This window comes from Melospiza melodia, chromosome 2, assembly GCF_035770615.1.
Source record: "Melospiza melodia melodia isolate bMelMel2 chromosome 2, bMelMel2.pri, whole genome shotgun sequence".
Classification (NCBI taxonomy): Eukaryota; Metazoa; Chordata; class Aves; order Passeriformes; family Passerellidae; genus Melospiza; species Melospiza melodia.
This window is the reverse complement of record NC_086195.1, coordinates 100,833,189-100,853,464: the sequence shown is the minus strand read 5'-3', so window position 1 is coordinate 100,853,464 and position 20,276 is coordinate 100,833,189. Positions and strand designations below refer to the sequence as shown.

The 20,276-nt window shown below is 35.4% G+C and overlaps 1 protein-coding gene across 6 annotated transcripts in view; it reads left to right on the top strand.

The window, feature by feature from the left end:
• DACH1 (dachshund family transcription factor 1) overlaps window positions 1-20,276 on the top strand; it is a 352,211-nt gene that overhangs the window by 128,165 nt on the left and 203,770 nt on the right. For all 6 annotated transcript variants that reach the window (XM_063149417.1, XM_063149419.1, XM_063149418.1 and 3 more), the window contains exon 2: window positions 19,217-19,332. In XM_063149417.1, the coding sequence (XP_063005487.1) occupies window positions 19,217-19,332 (116 nt within the window). The remainder of the gene's footprint in view (window positions 1-19,216; window positions 19,333-20,276) is intronic.

Here is a 20,276-nt window from a genome sequence, read left to right as displayed (position 1 = left end):
TTCTTTAGTGGAATTTAATCCTGGCAAAGGCTGATTTGAATAAATGAACCTCTCCTGACCATGAACTCTCACTGGCTTAGAAGCTGAATGCTGGAAGTATAACATGTATTAGCTTTGGTGCTTTTTTCTGCCTCTTTTTTCCTTTTTTTTTTTATTTTTTATTTTTTTTTTTAATATATATATTTACAGGTCTTGGCAATATCTGAGAGACCTTGTTTTCATTTCTGGTCACCACCTCAGCAAACTAATCAATGAGGCATGAACTGCTATCTGCAGAGAAAGAAATGAAAAATAAACCAGAGATAATCCTTCAGTTAAAAGGTTATTCTGTGCGATAAAAGCTATTTTGTTAATTTATTTACTTACTGGTACAGTGAGATAAAGTGAGGGAACAATTAGGGAATTCTAGTTGAAAGGATTTAAAAGGGCAATGACGACTTAATATTTTAGGTTATTTGATTGACAGTATAGTTACACAGATATCTTAAACTAAAAAAATACAGTTTTCAGTGAATCAAAATTCTGTTCGGGTCAGTTGTATTTTCTGCTATTAGTATTTTCTCTACTAATCATATCTTCATGCTCACAAATATTAGTTTAAATCCATATTTTATTTTATATGGCAATTTGTTTAAATAGGATACTAAATTGTTTCTGTAAAATGTCTGCAGTAATAATTGTTTTTCATATTTTATCCTTATTTTTCATCTCTTCATATTTTCTGTTCTTCAAAATGTACTGATATGCATAAAAACGTCATTGTTTTTGACCTATATGTAATCTAGTAGAGTATATTTGTAGTTTGCAGACTATTATGTACTATTAAATTTGGGTTAATGAAGCTAATTAAAAATTATTTTAGTACTCAGGTGGTTATTTCTGTGTATAAACACCAAGTCTAAGAAAATGATTAGTAAAATCTTTGCCTAACATGTTGCAGGGATAGTTTGTTTTTTCCCAGCGTCTTGTTGAAAATTTGAAAATTTAATTTATTTATCAAATCTTCCTAGTGTGCAAGTTTGCATTTTGGTTTGCAATTCTGATTAGTTACAGTCTTATAGCAAAACTAATACTTTGCATGCACATCTCTACCGACTCACAGACATTTTGAGAAGCAGAGATACATAGAGGTATCTGTCTCTCTCCAGGTCTTGCAGGAGGGTTTGATCTCTGCTTGGGAAGAAGTAGCGCAGTGAGCAGCCCCTTCACCTTTGGAATTGGACAATACCTTGCGGCATTCTGTATATGCAGAATAATCTGCTTTGAAGAGATTAATACTGTATTTGTTGATATGTTACAGCTTCTGTCGTTTTACAGGACTGAGGATTATCATTGCCAAGAAATTTTTGTTTTTCTTTTGAATCTTCATCTTTTCATCTGCCTGAGAATTGGGCTTTCCTTTTTTATTCTACTTGGAGAAGAGCTGTTTTTCACTCTGCTCTTTCTCACTTCCATTTTTATGAAGCCCATTTTTTTCTAAACCTTGAAATTTGCACCTTTTAATTTATTTTTAGCGTAGGAAGAGAAAATATTTTATGTTGCTCAGTTCTATTCTTTAATTTCTTGCAAGTTGTAGATTGACCTAGGTCTTGAAAATTAGAAGCAATTTCTTCACAGATGGGTTGACCAGACATTCTGTGAACTGACTGGGTATGCTACAATTACCACAAAAAATCAAAGGGAGAAAAGAGCTCATGACCATTGTTGCCGACCAACAGTGGCACAATAACCATAAATAAAGGGTAGCAAGCAAGACCTCTTTCATGTCAGATCCAGGCAGTGGAGACCGTGGTAAATTTCAGCGTAACCTTTGTGCCGCCCTTCCAACGCAGAGGCTCCGCTCTGTTTGCTCGCTGCCTCCACCTCGTGGAACTGCCTCACCTGCCGCAAGTTACACTCCTCCAAAGTGATAGAGGCAGGAGAGGTGGAGCAGGTAGGTTCAACTTGGCCTGTTGGAATCAGAAATGGATTGTCAAATCGTGGTCAAGCCCATTTAGAATTAATGAAAAAAAGTGGAAAAAATAATAAAAAAAGGGCAAGGGCAGCTGAATAAGAAAACCCAACATGCTCGAAGGAGGGTGGTTATTATACAGGAAGTCTGGAAAACTGTGATGAGAAGACATCTTCCAATCCAGTAGTCAGTGGCAGCATTGCACAAACCATCTCTTCTCACTTGTCCCTCCCCTATAAGAGCTCTTTGTTTCATATTTAAGATCTGTTTTTTTCTAACATAATCATTCTAATTTATTTAGCACCACTGAGTGTTGGGTGTGTTACAAATACACTAGATCAGATCAGAAGCTGTTCTGCAGGACCAGTGCTAGACATGTGCAGGGAAAGAGGATCCTAATAGAAGGTATTGCTGGTACACATATATGCTCAGGAGGCCAATATTCAACATTTACACTGCAGCTATAAACTACCAGATTTGGGTAGTTTGTGTTGCACTTTGCGCAATACAGCATCGCACCTGTTTGACTGTGACTTCATTATTTGAAAATTCACATGCACATGCAGAGTAGAGGTGCAAAAAAAATTAAGGCTAATTCAACTTACATGTTTTCAGTGATGGGATTCCAGCACAAGTTTTAACAGGCTCTCGTCCTTAAACAAGTTTTAGCTATTACAAGACCCTTTTGAGCTAGAGATTGCATTTTACTTCTGGTCAGAGTGGTCACACACTTCTTGCAGCCTGAATAAAGTGAAGTTCCTCCATATCATTTTTGTGAAGGATTTGGTACATGATCAGAGTGCAGTCTAAGTGGAGTGATCACCACCTTTGAAAACAGAGTTACAAAAAGTGAAGAAATACGAAGATCAGAGAATCTTAAAATCATTCAGGTTAGAAAAAACCCTCAAGATCATCAAGTCCAGTCCCACACTGCCCAGTCCACCACTAAACCATAACTCTAGGCATTGTATCTGCAATCTTCTACACACCTCCAGGGATGGTGACTCAACCACTTCTCTGGGCAGCCTGTTCTTATTCTTCACAACTCTTTCAGCAAAGAAGCAGAGGTGGAGATCCTTTTCTCTCCCATTGCCATGGCTTAGTGGTCTAAATGAGATTTGGGGACCTGTTGGGTAGCAGTAAAATTCTCTGAGAAAATGCAACAAGCTGGTCAGCAAGAAGATTAATATCACAAATAGACTCTCTTCACCTCTGTTGAAGCTATTTAGGTACATGGAAGGGAATTAAAGGTTTCTTAGACCAGAGAAAAAAATGAGCACGAATCTGTGTCATGATTAGGAAATTCATTTAGAAGGCAAAAACTTGAGGGCTAATCTGTGCTTAAATAATGTTTAATTGTAAACTAAGTCAAATCTGTAGACTCCAGCCAGAAATCCTTCACTCAGATGAATGGTCTTGCTAATGTTACTTTTCCCCCCCATCTCTTTGTAGTTTAGTAGATCTCTCAGTCTCTTCTTCAGTCTCAACATTATTATCCTGACCTGTCTAGAGGATGATGATTATTTTTCTTTGTAATAGAGTGAAGTTGTATGGCTCTGCTTCAAGTGAAAAAGTCATGCTGTGTGTTTCACATTCTGCAGAAGTAGTCTATAGCTATGATGATTGCATACAAGTTAGTGACTGTTCCTCTCTCTGCAGTAGCTGTGTTAAAGGTTAAAGCCACTTAATGGTTAGGTGACTAGGGTCTCTATACAATAACCACTGCAGCCTCAAACACTTCCCCAAAGTGATTTATACTTAAAAGAAAAGAGGATGAATGGCTACTGGAATGTGTCTCACTCTTCAGGGAAATGTCATAAATGACTGACGTCCTTGGAAAATATACTTCTGCAAAAGTTGGGTTTGTTGAAAACTATTTCCCCTTAAAACTTTTGAAAAAAATAGAAGTCTTTATAAGTGAATATTTTTGTAAAATTAGTAGAATATGTTATAATGCCGTGTTTACTATTTAAAGATTGACTTATTCACAACTTCAAAATATATTTTGCTTGCTTTTTGCCTGGACACAGAAGCATAGAAGTGAGCTATTCAGCCTCCAAAAAATAGCAATATATATTTGAAACATCATCAGAGTCTTTTCAGAACTGATGGGAAATGGTGTCACATCTAATACATTATTTATCAACCTACAATTTCAGGAATAACAAATATCTTAATTAGTGGAATTAATCAATTATGCTTTCATACATTAGTTGCCTGTAGTCCTCTATAAGGAAAAAAAAGTTTCTTCTTTTAGTCTACCTTTTTAAAATGTGGTTATCATGCTCTTCTTCTTTCAAGCATTTAGAACAAAGTCCTGATAATTTAATTACATGCCTCATTCAAATGCAGGATCATATGAACCTGTAATGGCTCAAATAATCTGTTTACTAATAATTCATCCAGTAGTGCTTTTTTTTTGAAGGGAGAGGGGAAGGGAGAACCTTATCTGCAATTTCACTTTGGTACAGTATTATAAAAGAATAACAATATAGTTGTACAGTCTGCCATTTAGTTCAGTGTTTTTGGGTGCATTTAAGCTATTGAATTAATCTCACTTTTAAACAATAGAATATAATACTTTAATAGCTTGCCTCTGCACTGGCTTTGTGGGATGCTGAAATTAGTGTTATAATGCACTGTGTATAGTTTCTGCTGAATCTGATTGCTTTAGCAGCAGTCAGGTTGATAGTATCAGGTTCCAGCTTGCTGGGTCAACATGGACCCAGGCCATTAAAGGAGAAAGGTTCAGGGAAAGTTCATTTCTATTGTTTTACCATGGTTACAAAACAGAAAAAAAAAAAGGAGAAATCCTGCATTTGTAACTTATTGCTTCCTTGGGCCCTGAAGGTAGTATGATCCTTTTTTCCTCTTAAATTAAACACAGAAATATAAACCTCCTGATTATCTGTAATGTAAACAAAAGAATATTTTCTGATCACTTTTAAAGTAAAACACAGATGTTCTGCATTGACTGCTGATGTCATTAAACAAAGTGTTTGTATTCATTTAATTTGATCTCCCAAACTGTTAGCATTTAAATTTGTTACTAGGTCAATAGAAAAATTAAAACTTCATAGCAGCCTTATAATATTGACTTTTGTTTACATAATTTTCGCTTTAATTAACTCACAGTAAGCCTGTTGAAATAAGTATGTTTGCTTTTGCTCTAAAATAGAACTCGTCCATTGAAGATTTTTTTTTTATTGTGATTATAAAATGAAGAAACGTTTTCATGAAAAAGCGTGAGCTTAAATATCATCATATGTGTGTAATGTTTATGGTGCAGTTGTAAACCACTTGTGAGGTACCATTACGAAAGGGTTTAAATTTTAAGAGAAATATGTTTGTTATGTATATAATGGAAAAAGAAAGAATGAAGGACTTAGCACAGTGTTAGTATGTTACACACAAGAGCTGGTATAAGAGGTGAATCATGTAATGGCTGTAATATAGAATAAAATTTGGTATTTGTACCAATATGAAGAAATTCTGCAAAGCAGATGGTTTCACAAACATTTCTCTTAATGGAAGGATTTGCATGAAATTTTACTGAACTCTCAAGGCTGTGACACAACAGAATATTTAACAATATGTTTTTATTTATAAAGACTTTTATGTATAATTCTAATAAGACCCTTGTTGGGTAAGTGAAGCCATTTTTAGTCAGAGATAATGGTATTCAGTAGAGTGCTAGTCCTGGAAATCAGCTTTCAGGGGTGAGTTTATGTTTGTTATTTTCCAGAGTTGCCTGCTTCTATTATTATTAACTGTGATCTCATTAAGAAAAACAAATTTCACATATGCTAAGCTGGGCCAGGATGAATGTGTATTTTAATTTAAGATCTTTGGGGAACATACAGATAATATTGTTGACTTAGTATGAGTCATTAATCTTCCAAGACAGTGCAAGGCACAGCTCTTAGGGTCTGTCTACCCAAAGAGGATTACAAGAGAGGTCTGTGGTCATTTGAAAAATTTATCTCACTATAAAATTGCAATTGACTGAATTGATATTTGAGTCTTAACAATCCTGACGTGGAAAGGAAGTAAAAAGGAAAATGTTTGTTTGGCATATGTGAAAGTTAGAAAAAAGTTAGAGTGCAAGGAGTACTGGGTACACTCTCTATTAGCCTTTGTTTATCCTTGACTACACTTCTAGGTTCGGTATCCATTAGCAAGTGACATCTGGTTTTTCATTTGATTATGGGGCTCGTTTTCTTTCTTAAATGATTGTGTTAATGTTGGTGCCCTGCTAATCACCTGCAGGGATTGTAGTCTGTGTGTACGCATGCTGCACAAACAGATAGGCACGCACATCTGTGAATGTGTGTTTGCATACAGAATCACAGAATCATTTAGATCAGAGCCATTAGCTGAACCCTGCCAAGTCCACCACTAAACCATGTCCCTAAGCGTCCCAGCTACATCTGGGAATGGTGACTCAGCTTCTCATGGCAGCCTGTTCTGGTGCTTGATAACCCTTCTGGTGGTTAAGTTCTTTCAAATATCTTTCAAATAAGTTCTTTCAAACCTCCTCAGACTGACAGGTCTGTCATTCCTAGTGTGGAGATACTATAATGAAGAGTGTGGTTCTGTCATGGTGAGGAAATGGAGAATACTCATCTTCCACCCTTTAGCTCTTAGTGGAAGAGTCAGGAGCTGAACTGTTTGCATGCTGTGTGTTTCTCTAGTCCGGCTGAGTAGTTCATAGTCTTGCAGCCCAGTGGGAGAGAGGGTGGCAGTCAGTACTTACTAAAGAGAACCAAATCTAGATTGATTCCTCCTTTGATTTAAGGTGCTTTGGGATGAGAACACCTGTTGCCTTGGTACTGTCAGCCCAGAGACTCCCATGCACAGAGGGTGTGCTGGCCTGTATACACATGTGTATGTGATATACATTACATTCATGCAAACAAATATATCTCCTGTGAAGGGCTGCTGTGCGAGAGAGAACGCTCTTGCAAGGACTACATCTCCTGCTCACAGGAGTCCAAAGCATGCCTTGTCACTTTTTTTTCCCTCTTAAATTGTTAAATAAAGGGATAAATGAGAAAAAATGGTTGCTTTACTCTTTCACATATTGCTTAAAAACTTTAGAATTTTAATCTCTTTTAAAAGGTAGTGTAATGAAGATATACTGATAAATAAAATGAGAAAGCAACATTACAAACTTATTGTACTTTGCCACTTCATACAGTTAAATTAAAACAGAATATATCTGTTATCCATTTCAAGAAAATTTAGAGAAGGATAATTGATTGATACAAAATTCTTCAAATTTGCTCTTCTTCAAATATTGATAATTTTTTGGAAAAACTGCATAAACATGCCGTTCAGTTAAAGTTTGGGAGTGCTTTTGTGTTGGTGAGCAATAAAGTCATGGAAACATCACTGACTGTCAGCCAAGCATGTAACCAAGCACATTTCTGGACAGGATAATGTCTAATTTGATTATTGTTCTGTGAAAAAGATTTTTTTTTTTCTTTTTTTTCTTTTTTTTTTTTTTTCTTAAGAACCTGATCCGTTACCACCCAAACCCAGTTCTGCCAGAAGTACTTCCAAACAGCATAGGAAAGCATATGGTTTGGTCAAGTAGGTCTTTCTTTAGTATCATCTTTAGTACTGAATTGAAGCTTTAAACAACAAAAGCTCAAACAAAGTCTCCAGCAAATATAATGTTTTGGGGCAAACTCTAGCACTGACAAAAATGTATCTTTTTGATCCATGACAATTTGATCACCACATCGAACATTCAGAGAACATCAGCTGGAACAAAATCAGGGAAAAAAAAACCCTCTTTCTATTAGTATGTTTGATGATTTGGATGATTTTTCATTCATGAGCCTTTAACTTTCATGTTAAATTATCTGAGCTTTTCTGTGTGTGAGCAAGACAGAGTGATAGAAGAGTAGAGTTTGGTTGGTAAGAAAACAGAACAAAAACTGAGGTAAGGCTTTGAGATAAGTAGGAAATATGGCGAACCAAAACATAATTGTGAATTGGCACCTATTTTAACTCTTGTTTTACTTGTCTCTGGGCATAGATAGAAAATCTGTTTGTAGTTATTGTGATTCATTTGTGTTTCATTGTCATCTGGACATTCAGTCAGGATTTGTTCTTGTTGTGCTGTGAGCTATATGGCCAGAGCGAGAAGAGAGTGTGCATGTCATGTATGGAGATGTGCCAGGCACAGTGCATGTCATTCAGGTGTCATACGGATGTGCACACTGGCCAGCTGTGCCCCAGGAGAGTGTGCTGCAGGTCTTGGTGCCATTTTGCCCATCCTGGAAGTTGTATTCCTGTCTAAAATTCCCTTACATGAAATCCTGTGGTATGTGTCCCATGCAGCTGAAGATGTAAGGTCTTAAAAGGAAGGATGAATTGGATTGGAAGTTTCTTATTGAGAGTTCATTGTTGAGAATGCATTTGTAAGCATTAGAATAACTTGATGAATTTAGTAATTTGGTTTTGGAGGTTCTTTTTCGGCCTTGAGTGAGATGCTTTTGAGGAACACATCTTTCAGACACAATGCAACAGAAATTTGACTGAATTTCAAAGACTAATATCTTCACCAGGTACTTGAAGATGAGAGGTAAAGGGACTAGTAGAGCATGGGTAACGTCCAGTCACAGAGTAAATATAGTATATCCATACTAAAATAAACTTGTCAGTAATTGATTTAGGCTTTTCCATAGAATAGATTCTTTGATGTCTTCCTATGTAATTCTGTAGTAGGCAGATTCATAATGGAATTACCAGAATTACAGTGAAATATAAATAATCATAATAATAATTTTAAAAAATCAGAAGTAGAAACATTTGTCAGCTCTGTTATCTAAAAGCATACTCCTTGTACTACTTTTTGGAAATGCCTGATTAACCTTTCAATGTTTCCTTAGGATAACACATTAGTAGCAGACTGTTATTTCTGATAGGATGGACTTTATGTAAGGTGGTTAAAGGACAGCTTGGGGAACTGGCTGCATTTCAGGCCTGCAAATAATTTACCTTCAAACACCAACTAAGGGTTATGGCAGCATGTTTTAAGGTGTCACCAAATTGGGTCCTCTGTAGCTTGATGGAAATGCACTGAATGACTTTTGAATTGTTAAAAGTATAACAAGTCAGAGTATCTCTGCTTGAATCACTGTAATATTTCCATTTGGACCTATAGTACTGTCTGTTTTTTATGGTTCTTTTTTTAGAATGGAGGAGTCTTGGACTGCTATTCTTTATTGTTCAAATTACTATAGTACTACTGCTCTGGAGGGAATGCTGTGCTACTGTTCGTGTGTTTATAGATGCTGCTCTGCAAGGGAATGGGAGGTTGATTGTTTCTGTTGCTTGCCTTGCACAAGGAAAATAAAATACAAAGTTATTTTACAATATTCCATAATATAGTGGCCAAGCAAGTCTACATCTAGACTTGCAAGGGTGGAACACTATAACACATGAGGCATCTTGATTTCACAAACAGATTTTGGGGACTGGGAACGCAGGTCAGTTTTTTGGAGTGTACTGTAATTTTGTTTTTCCGTTTGAGTTCATATTTTGCTCTGTTTTGGAAGTAAAGTACATTTAGAGTACATACAAGGATTTACTAATTAAAGGGTATCTACAAGGGTAATCCCTGTCTTGTATCTCGTGGTCTGCATGGGTTTTCAGTGATGAGCATTGTGCTGGGTGTTGCACAAACCCATGGCTGTTCTGAGAGCTGGTTACTGTCCTAAGCAATTTGAAGTCAGAGTGGCAGAGGTGAAACTGATGTTGTGCATATTCTTTAGCTTCTACTTTTGGACTTGCTTACTGATACCAAATAGAAGTGCACTCAAAGAGTGGACCCTCTCATTGTGACCCCAGACATCATCTGCTCAAAGAAACTTGTAATTTTTAATGCTCAGTAATCATCAGAAGATTAATACTTATTTTGTCTTTATAAATATATACAAACACAGATCACCTTATTTAAAGATTTAAATTCTTGATTTTAGTGAATACTGCATGGTTACCATCAATCTCTGTTATTCCAGCTGAGCAGTTACAGCTGTACAGACTAGGAGAGAGTCTTTTCAATATTTCATACCACTACTGTTACTCTCAAATGTACAATAAAAGTCACTTTCAAGCTTTTATTTAGGCAGTTCCAGCAATTCTTTGGAAGTGTACAGTTAATGAGTGTGGGTTTTCAGAATTAAAAATAAGGTGAATAAAGGGCAGTGAACATTAACCATGGTCTCTGGCAGAAGCGGGTATAAAATTTTTCATAGTGAGTATAAAGAGTTTTTTAAAGGGCAAAGGGTTTAAGATATAGGCAACTTCATTAAAGAGGTGACAGTTCACTTGTTTCAGCATTTCATATAAGGAATTGTGGCCAATTAACTGACGAGTGCATTCAGATATTACAGTGGATACACTCATATGATAGAACTTCATTATCAACTGTTATGAATAAAAATAGCATATTAATCATTGCACTGCCAGGAGAACCAGAATATTTTCACTAAATACCTTGAATACTACAGTATTTTTTTCTTTTTTGAAGTTAAATCATCATTGACGTGTTTATGTATCTTATGTCCAATACAGACAGAAATGGACACTAGCTCTGTGACCCCTGGAGCACGGGTGGGCTTGCACCTTATGTAGATGCTTTATCTTGTAGCATTTCTGCTCTTCTTTTTAAGTGGCTCTCAAAATGGCAGCTGCTCCCCAGTATGTCCTGATGAAAGACAAATCAAATAATATTTTTTCTAAAGATGTTAAACAAAAATTTCTTAAATAAAGATAGTTGCTTAAGTATGGCTACATATGTGTTCAAAAGAGGAGTATGCTGTTATATGGCCTGTTTTTGCTTTGAGTCTAATTGGTTATTTGTACGTGCAATTATCTGATTTATGTTCACAAATTTGTAATTACATGTGCAAGTCATATGCAGAGATGAATACAGATGGTTGGAAAACAAGCCTTGAAGCAGGACTGTTCATTCCAACTAAAGTTCATACATTTAAATCATTGTTTCAGGCCATATGCAGACTCTAACACACATAACCACAAGAGTTAGGCTTGCTTTACATTGGGAATCATCTCAGCAACTTGAACTAAAAACTTTTGTAAAAAAATGAAAGCTTAAAATTTTTTTAGATTTGTGTCATTGTGGATGAAACCTGCCTTTCTGGCCTATTAACTACATGCTTGACATTTTTATAGTATATATAGTAGATGATGTTTTGAGGGGATGTTTTTAGAATTAAAAGCCTAAGAAAAGATGAAAACAGTTGAGGAAAAAATAGGCTTTGCATCTGTTATAGTTTGGGGTTTCATGTGGGTGAATAACACTGTTAGAAGGAATCATTTAGCTTGCATATTTAAATTTTGGGTGGGGTTTATGCTGTAAGGTTGAGTGAAATGGGAAAGGCATCTGTTATAACTTGACAGAAAGAGCATTTTGTGGGAAGCATGCACTTTATATCACTATTTTTTCCACTTTTTTTTTTCAAATTTTTTTTGGTAGTTGCAGAGTTATTCTGAAAAGACAGCAGTGTAAATTGAGGAAATAAGTACAAATTTTCAAGGTTTTCTTGTTATTGTTTTCTTGGGTTTTTTTTTTATTTTCTCGATATTGCCAGTATTCCTAAATAACTTTATCCAGGATCACCAATGCTGTGATTTCTGAGTACTGTTTCTGAAGCAAGGTTTATATAATGAAAAAAAAAAATCAATATGGTTTGAATCTGCTCATGAGTTCTCTTTAATAATTGCATTTCATTGTTCATTCAGACTTATTTTCAACTCTGGCTTGTGTGGCTGTCATCATCAGAAGCTTGTGTTTCACAGTTATTACATAATCACGAGTGCCAACATACTTACGTGTTTTAAGAACTTTCAGGAAGATCTAGTGTTTCAGCTAATTAGATGAAGCAGTGAGCTTTTTGACTTAATTTACTTCTGACATCATAATTCTGCCACCCAACAGAATTGCCTTCATTTCTTATCTGTTTTTCTCTATTTCCAACAGATTATTTACAGATCTCAATTTCATTAAGAGAACAGGCATATGCCAGTAATATTTTGAGCTTATGTACAATCACAGCTGTATTTAAACCTGGTACTGTAACTTATGCCAGTAACATTCAGATTTCTAACTGGTTTTATTTAATTTCTTGCCCTTTAGATCATTCATATATTCAAGTATTACGATCAGTCACAGAGAATCTTTTTCTTAGATTCTTTCATTGTGTTTGTAGTAGGACTTCAGCCATCAAGGGAGAACTGGCAGGTGTTGCTGTAATATATATTTTATATATTCTTGCACTCTTGTACCTTGTATCTTAGACTCTTGTATCAAAAATATTACTAATCTTGCTGAAAAGCAGAGTGATTTGGGCTGCAGTGTTGAGGAGGATGAAAATGACATGCTGTTTACATGACAGTTCTACTAGGAAAAGAAGTAACAAGGTCTTTTGTACCCCAGCAAAAGAGTAGAATCCAAGGACTAACCCATGCTCCTGTATTACTGCAGTAAATGACTTTGGAATGGGATACGAAGTGAAATATATTTTCTTCCATTTATTTTTCTTCCACTGATAAGCTGGTATTGTGTGTCTGACCCAATATCCATTTTTTGGCCATTTTGTTTCAAAAATAGCAGTAAAGTGTTCTGTTACTGAAATGCAGTAATGTTTCATCAGCATGATTTCTCCACTGCTCACTCTGTAACACAACCTAATTCTTTAGGAGATCATTCATGCACTTCTTTATGAAGATTTTGAAACAGATCTTTGTATTTATTTTTATCAGCATTGTTTGCTGTCTCAGTAACTCCTAATATATCATGAGTTCAGCATAATTATTGCGTGAGAACATTTTCTGTTTAATTGTGAGAAGAAAAATAAATTTAAGGTAATTGCACTGAGAGTTTTATTGTTTTACAAGACTGCTGCAAAGTAAAAAGGACATGGTGTGACTTCTGATGGTTGTTTTACTAACTGCCAAAATAAATGTATGCTGTGTCTTAGAATTGCATTTTTTACTTTGTTCTTGAGTGGGAGCAGAAGGGGAAAACCTAAAATAGTAAAGTATAAGGTTTGGATCGATGTACTTCGTCATTTTTTTGCCTTTAAAATGCTAGTTCAGTGCATCAGAAATATTTATGAAGGTTACCTTGGCAAGCAAGTGTTTTCCAAGCAAAGGAATTAAATTACACAAAAGGTTTAGTCAGTCTTCCTAGACCTTATTTTTCAGTACTGACACGCCCTTGGCTCAAGTCGTGCAAGTGTGAAGGCTGCACGTATGATGAGAGCAGCACAGCAGCTATCCCAAAACCCAGAAATACCGTGTGGGAAGAGCCCGCTGCCTGTGGTTACAGGTTGTCACAGGGCATCTCTGTCTTTGTATTAAGTCAGCAAGTGACATCTTCTGCCCTTTTGCGGTGTCCATTATATGGCGAGCACATGGCTGCTTCCAATGGCTGATCACCTAAATGTCATTCTGCCTGCTTCTTTGAGGTCAAAAGTTCTGTGTCAGGCTTTGAAGCACTAAGGGGAGGTGGAACAGATGAGAAATAAAGCATAGATTTTCAAAATGTACCTAAATGAGATGCGTAAGTGCTGATGTAGCTAAAATTGGCGTTGATATTCTAAACTGTTTCAGGCAGTTCTAAGAACTTAAAAAATACATTAAATGAATACACCAAATCCTTGTTACAGATTTGCTTCCTATCACTTCTGGCATGTAACTTTTCCTGCCACTCCCCAATATTACTGATTATAAAACTGCCTGGCCAATGGTAACCTCACTGCATCGTGTATGCCCAGCTACAGATGAAGACGATATTTCTGTGCACTAAACTTGCTCACAGACAAGATTAAAAATAAACCTTTACATGTAGAAAACAAACCCTGAAATTCAGTAATTTTGGCAGGAAAGGCAGTTTGCCCTCTTACTTGCAGTTTTCTTTATAGGTACTTCATATATATAATAAAAATAATTTAAAGGAGTAAAACTTGATTTATCAAGTGTTAATATTGCACAATTGTTACTCAAAATCAGGACATGAGAAAGATAAATCACAGAATTATCTCAACATTTTTGAACACTTCTAGTTTCCTAGCACATGTTTTGCCATGCAGTTAGTCATCTGTAACTGCTAGTGATGTGCTCTGAGAATTATATACTACTCATGAAGAGTTTCAGCTGTTTTGGAGCCAAACCTTCCTTGGTGCTCAAAGGTCTTAACAGAAATCAGTGGGAAGTCTACTTATCTAAGGCTTTCAAGGATGAGACCCTTAAATTTTAACATCAAGTCTGTCTTCTGGCAGATAGTAATAAGGGCTGAATGCAGCCTTAGATGCATTCAGTTACATTTAAAGCCGAGCAGATCAGCCCATACTATTGTCCTGTTGTCTCTTTCCATGTGATTGTACAGGGCCAGGTTTTCTCTTGATTACATCTGCTTTTAATTGTTTAGCACTATCAAAACATTTCTAGGAGCGAGCTCATACTTGATAATATAATTGAAATTACGTAAAACTTTAAAAATATTATCAAAGCACAACATTTTAACTGATAAGGAACACAGACTCTTCCATTTCTTATTCTTTAATTCAGCCATCTGTTGTTTTCTAGATTTGGTAAGACAGGAAGGATAGAAGACTAATATATGTTGATCAAAAGACCGAGAAATAACCATATTCTCTGCCTTAAATGTAGGCTCAATTGCTTCTCATGCTAATCACAGTGCAGTACACAAATACACCCTTTTTCTTCAAAGATGAAAATGCTACAGCCAGAGTATTCCTTGATGTATTTATGAAATTGAAGAGATGAAATACAAATCTGGCTGAAAATTGATGGATTTAATTTCAGTCATTCTGGAAAGTGTTCTGGTTATCTAATTAGCTGACGTTAGTGAAGAAAGTCCATGAGACTTGCAAGATTCACTAATCTGCACCTTGAGTTCCTCATTCTCATAATGGCATATTGTGACTGTAAACCATGATAATTTATACAAAAATAAAGATCAGTTGTCTGTAGGAATATCTTATAAGACTTGAAAAAATTCTGATCATTTTATCACAAACTGACACAAGTTTATAGAAGGCTGATAGATTTTCATAGGAATAAATTCATTTAGGTGTTTCACTTGAAAAAAACTTGACTACTAAGTTAGTAATACATAGTCCCGTAGAAAGCTTTCATTTTCTTCTTCAATATATGTTATCTCAGGTATGAAAATGTAAATTTTAGAGCAGAAAATAACTTATTCATATTTCTAAAAGCAGAGTGACACTCTATTTTAAGACAGATATCTTTTTTAATACAGTTCACAAGGAACTGCTAACTTCCCTATGGACTTCTACCCTGGTCTTTAGAACAGTTAATCTTGTGGCTTCCTTTAATCTTTGTTGATATTGTCTAGTTTCTGCTTTGTTTAATTTACTCTTTGAAGAATGAAGACAGGAAGACATCAGCTGTGTCTTCCAGATGTAGCATTGTTTCTTCCAGTGTCTTCTTGTGGAGTCCCAAAACACTCCTTAACTTCTCTGTGCTATAACCCTAGGTATTCACAAGGTATTCACTTTGGCTTTTGAGGTTTTGGCATTTCACATTGTTTATCTTAGCTCTAAAAAATCCAGACTTTAGACATCTTCAAAATCAAAATGGGTTATCTTTGAGTTTACCCATTGTGATAATTAGCATTTCCATAAGAAGTCATGTGTGCTTTTGGAAAAAACAATGTAGTTCTTCCAATAATTGTATTCAGATAAAAGACAAATCTTACCTTTTTTTATGTCTATAAACGCTTATCTACAAAATCTAAATTTGAGTAAAAATAGTATTATCATCAGCTTTTAAATGATGGTTTTTGTATCATAGTGTCGTCAACCAGAAAAAGAGATTACTGACTGTTCTGGAATTTAAATCTTTTACATAATAAATCAACTCATACCTATTTATATTATGTTTAATTTTTTATACTGAAGATAAATCTACTGATTTAGATACAGAAGTAGGCATATGATGAGTATTTTGAAGATTTCTTATCTTGTAATGAAAATGAACGTGCCCTAATATAAAAATAAGTAGGTCTTTACTATACTAGAGTTTATGAAAAATACCAACAAAATGATTTATTAAGCTATTTTTATCATCCTGTTTATGATAGTTAAACTAATTTGCTATGCTTTTGATGTTTTTTTAAAGAGTTTATCATATAGCTATAAAAATGATAATGAACTACAAAACAACATGCGAGTTTTCAATTCTAGTCAAAGTGATTGTTTTTTAAAGTATTGTTTTTATGCCATTTTCTGTATGACTTTGGTAATGATTTATATGAAATTCTTGCAATTCTTACAGTTTGAAAATGAATCTTACAAAATGGTAGTATTTCAAGTTAGTACTAGTTAATGAAACAAATGCTTAAAAAATGACAACTAACAAATTAAGTCAAGTATTGCTATTCAATCAGTTATTAAGGACAATTAGATATATTCATTTTAATTGTGTATTGCATAGTCTACCATGCCTCTAAATCAGATCTTCCAGGCCTTAAGAAATAATTCTTAATTTGCCTTACAGTGTTTTTCTGCCTTGTTATTAGGAAAAACCCGACATCTCTTAAATAGGTAAATTCCTTTTAATAGTAGATTTGAACCAGTGTCACTTAAAATTTTTATCAGGATTAAATAGGTTTCCTTCTCAGAAATTACATTTAAATAGAATCACAGAACAAGCTGAGTTGGAATGGCTCTGTAAGGATCAAGTCTGGCTCCTGGCCCCTGCACAGGACCATCCCCAAGTCACGCCATGTGCCTGAGAGCATTGTCCAAACACTCCTTGAACTGCCAGGCTTGGTGCTGTGACCAGTTTCCTGGGGAGCCTCTTCCAGTGCCCAACCATCTACTGGCTGAAATATTATTTGTAAGATTGGAATTGGAAGTTTGGGACTTTAGAAAACATTTACTTTCGGGATAAATTTCGGGATAAATCATGGAATGGGGTTGGGTTGCTGGACTAATTTATGGCTTTGAGTGTAACACCCCACTGCTTTTGTACACAATAGCACAAGCAATTTGATTCTAGAAGGTGACCAAAGGAAGAGTTCTGCCTTGGGTATTTCAGTATCACTCACCTATAATTTGCTGCTGACCTTTGTTTAGAGATTTGGTCCATGACTGCCTTCCCTTAGGCTTTGAAGAGGAGTGGTTTTATTCCTCAAAATCAAAGACAAAAGCATCCAGGCTTCATCATGGCTACACTTGGTAGTCAACATCAAAGAGAGTCTTTGCAGGTGTGAACTTGCTTTTTATAAAGACCTAGAAGTTGCTGGTACATTGTGCATTGTGCCACATTGCTTGTGTTCTGTTTTGCTGCTGTCAGACCCTGCAATGGTCATATCACAATAGTGATTTGAGTACTTCATCATAGATACTTAAATGAAACCATTAAAGTTTTCCTACACACTGGCATTTTTTGGTGCGCGAATATATTAGAAACACTCCATTTAAATCGGATCATTTTTGTCTATAATGTTTTGTTCAGTTTTATGTGTATTCATGGTATATTTATTTTTATTGTAAATCACAAAGGAAATATCAAAGAAAATCTGAAGTCATTTAATTTGGTTTTCTGAGCTGGAATAAGACAATGTGCTTTTTCTACAACTGTTTTTCTACAACTGTTTTTCTCGTTGTTTTGAACATATGACAATTTTGTTTACACTAAAGAAAATCAAAAATGCCAAGCCAATCAAAGAAATTACCAAGCTTATAATTTTAATAATGACCTCAGCTCAGGACATTAAGTTAGGAATTAATGATCAGTTAAGGTTAATGACTCAATGCCTTGAGTCATTAAACTTCAAGAAAATGCTCTGTACTTTGATTGTTTTTGGTTTATTAAAGTTAGGTTGTAGAAGGTGCCAAAAAAAGAAAAAAAAGAAAGTATTTCCAAACACAATGGAAACTAATATGAATAGAAAGCAGAGGTATTTTATTATCTGCCTCGTTCTGCAGTCCCAGCATAGCTAGAAATTAGAATTTTGTTAGTATGAGAACCTAAGGAGGAAAACCTTTCATACCCACCTTTCTTTTCTTTCTTGCTCTGAGACAAATTAAGAACTTCAAATGTTTGTCAGATCATAAGTTAGCACTGCAGTTTTAGAGCAGCACATCACCTTATTCCATGAAGTTATTCCACAATGTCCCCTAAATGAGCAGTTGCAGGATGTTGCAGTGGTACCATGCTATGGTCTGTACATAGGAATCCAAGCCTTTGGATATATATTGTATGAGCAGGTACATATTTGTATATAAGTTGGCAATAAGTATTTTCATTATCATCTGTCTCTAATTTGTGTGCTACTGAGGCAGTCCAGGAGTTGGAAAGTTGTGTATGTGAGCATTTAACAGACAAGGAGTGCTTAAACCTGAAGGCCTTTATTTTTCCATACTGGAGACATGTGAGCTGCTGTGATGGCTTTTGCTCAACAATATTGTACAAATAATTCCGAGTCCTTTCTGACATAAAGTAGTATATTTAAAGTAAGGTGTCTTAGTGAGATTTTCACTTTAAATAGAATAAGGGTTAAATGATAACTTGACTTATCTTTTAAATGACAAAAAATAAAGAAATTGCAAGACCTTTTCACACATTAGATATGTATTGTCATTTATCATCTAGATATCAGGCTAGCAGTGCGAAGTAATAAAACATATCATCGAAAAATGTGCTATAGGTCTGAATCACTCTTTCATTCCACCTCCCAGCTAACTGTAGTATTAAATCAAACAAGCAGAACATTTCCTTAGGCAGCCATTGCCTTTTAATTTCCTGAAGAACCTTAAAATATCATTCATTACAAGTACTACACATATTTGGTTTTTAAAAGTCTCATAAATCAATAGCAGGCTGACTGTAATAATTATTACAAGTTAGTGCATAATTTTCGTGCTGAAGGCTGCATGCAGAACTTTAGCATATGCAAACGAGGCAATTCAAACTGTGTATAGATATTAATATGAAGAAGCAGGTAACGAGGTGCAGGCTATGAATTATGCATCAAGAGCGGCTGATCTTCAATGAGGAAAATGAATTCAGCATGTAATCTAATTAGTGATGGAAGTCTATTACATCTAACTGCAAAAGCAACCGTCCTTGAAACAAATTTATTTACAGTCCATGTTACCACTTGAAACAACTTTGAAATGATGTGTAAGACAACAGCTTAATTGTAAAAATTTTTTTGTTTGTTTGTTTCAGTTCTAGACCTGGAAGGCCTCCTAAGAGGACTCAAAGTGTCACCTCCCCAGAGAATTCTCATATCATGCCACATTCTGTCCCAGGCCTAATGTCTCCTGGAATCATCCCGCCAACAGGTAGGATCGCTAGAAACACCTTCACACGGGCAATCTTTGGAGTTCATGGCTTGTATCCACTTGTTAATAGATTAACAGTCTAGGAAAGCAGCAGACAAATATCACAATAGTTCCCCTAATGTCACACTGTTGGTGCACAAACATGTTGTGTGTAATGGAAATTGTGGCAGCTTAGTACTTCAGAATAACTGAACAAATAATAATCCTTTATTAATTTTTTCCCCCTGTTCTTTTTCTTTATAAGCAAAAGCCTTTCAAAGCATGAATTACCTATCATTAGACAATAATCTCCCTATTCATTTTTAATAGATCAGATATCTTCTGCTTTTTTTTGCTGCTTTGCTTCATTAGATAATGTCATCATGAATATAGTTGCCTGAAGAAACTGAGTTAGTTAAAATAACTCCATGCTGCACACATGTCTTTCTTAATTTTTCATCCTGAAATTCTATTTTTGATATGTCTCCTGAGGCTTTACACTAATATAAAGTTCTGTAACAATCTGTTTCTCATACTACTATTTTCTTTTGAAAGTTACTGTACCATCTCCTAGCAGTGACTTGCTCTTAGACATGGTTAAATTTAGAAAGGCTGTTTTGCAGGGAGGAGATGAACAGTCACCCAAAGATGGAGGCACCCAATAGTCAAGCTGCTGGGGGTGCCACATTCTCTCTCTTCATATTACAGACCAGTGAAACTCTGGTTTCAGCAGAGTCCACCTGAGCTTCTACTTCTTGCCCAGTTATTTCCTGCTTATCTGCATGGCTCAGTCTCTCTAACACTGATTTTCTCTAAGGAAAAAATAATTAACTAGACAGATCAAATAGAGAGGAAGATTACTTGATCTGGTGGACCGGATGATGGGTGGATGTTTGGGTTCATGCCCATGATCACGTCTCTCTAAGTACAAACATGATTCTTGGCATGATTTTCATCACAGATGA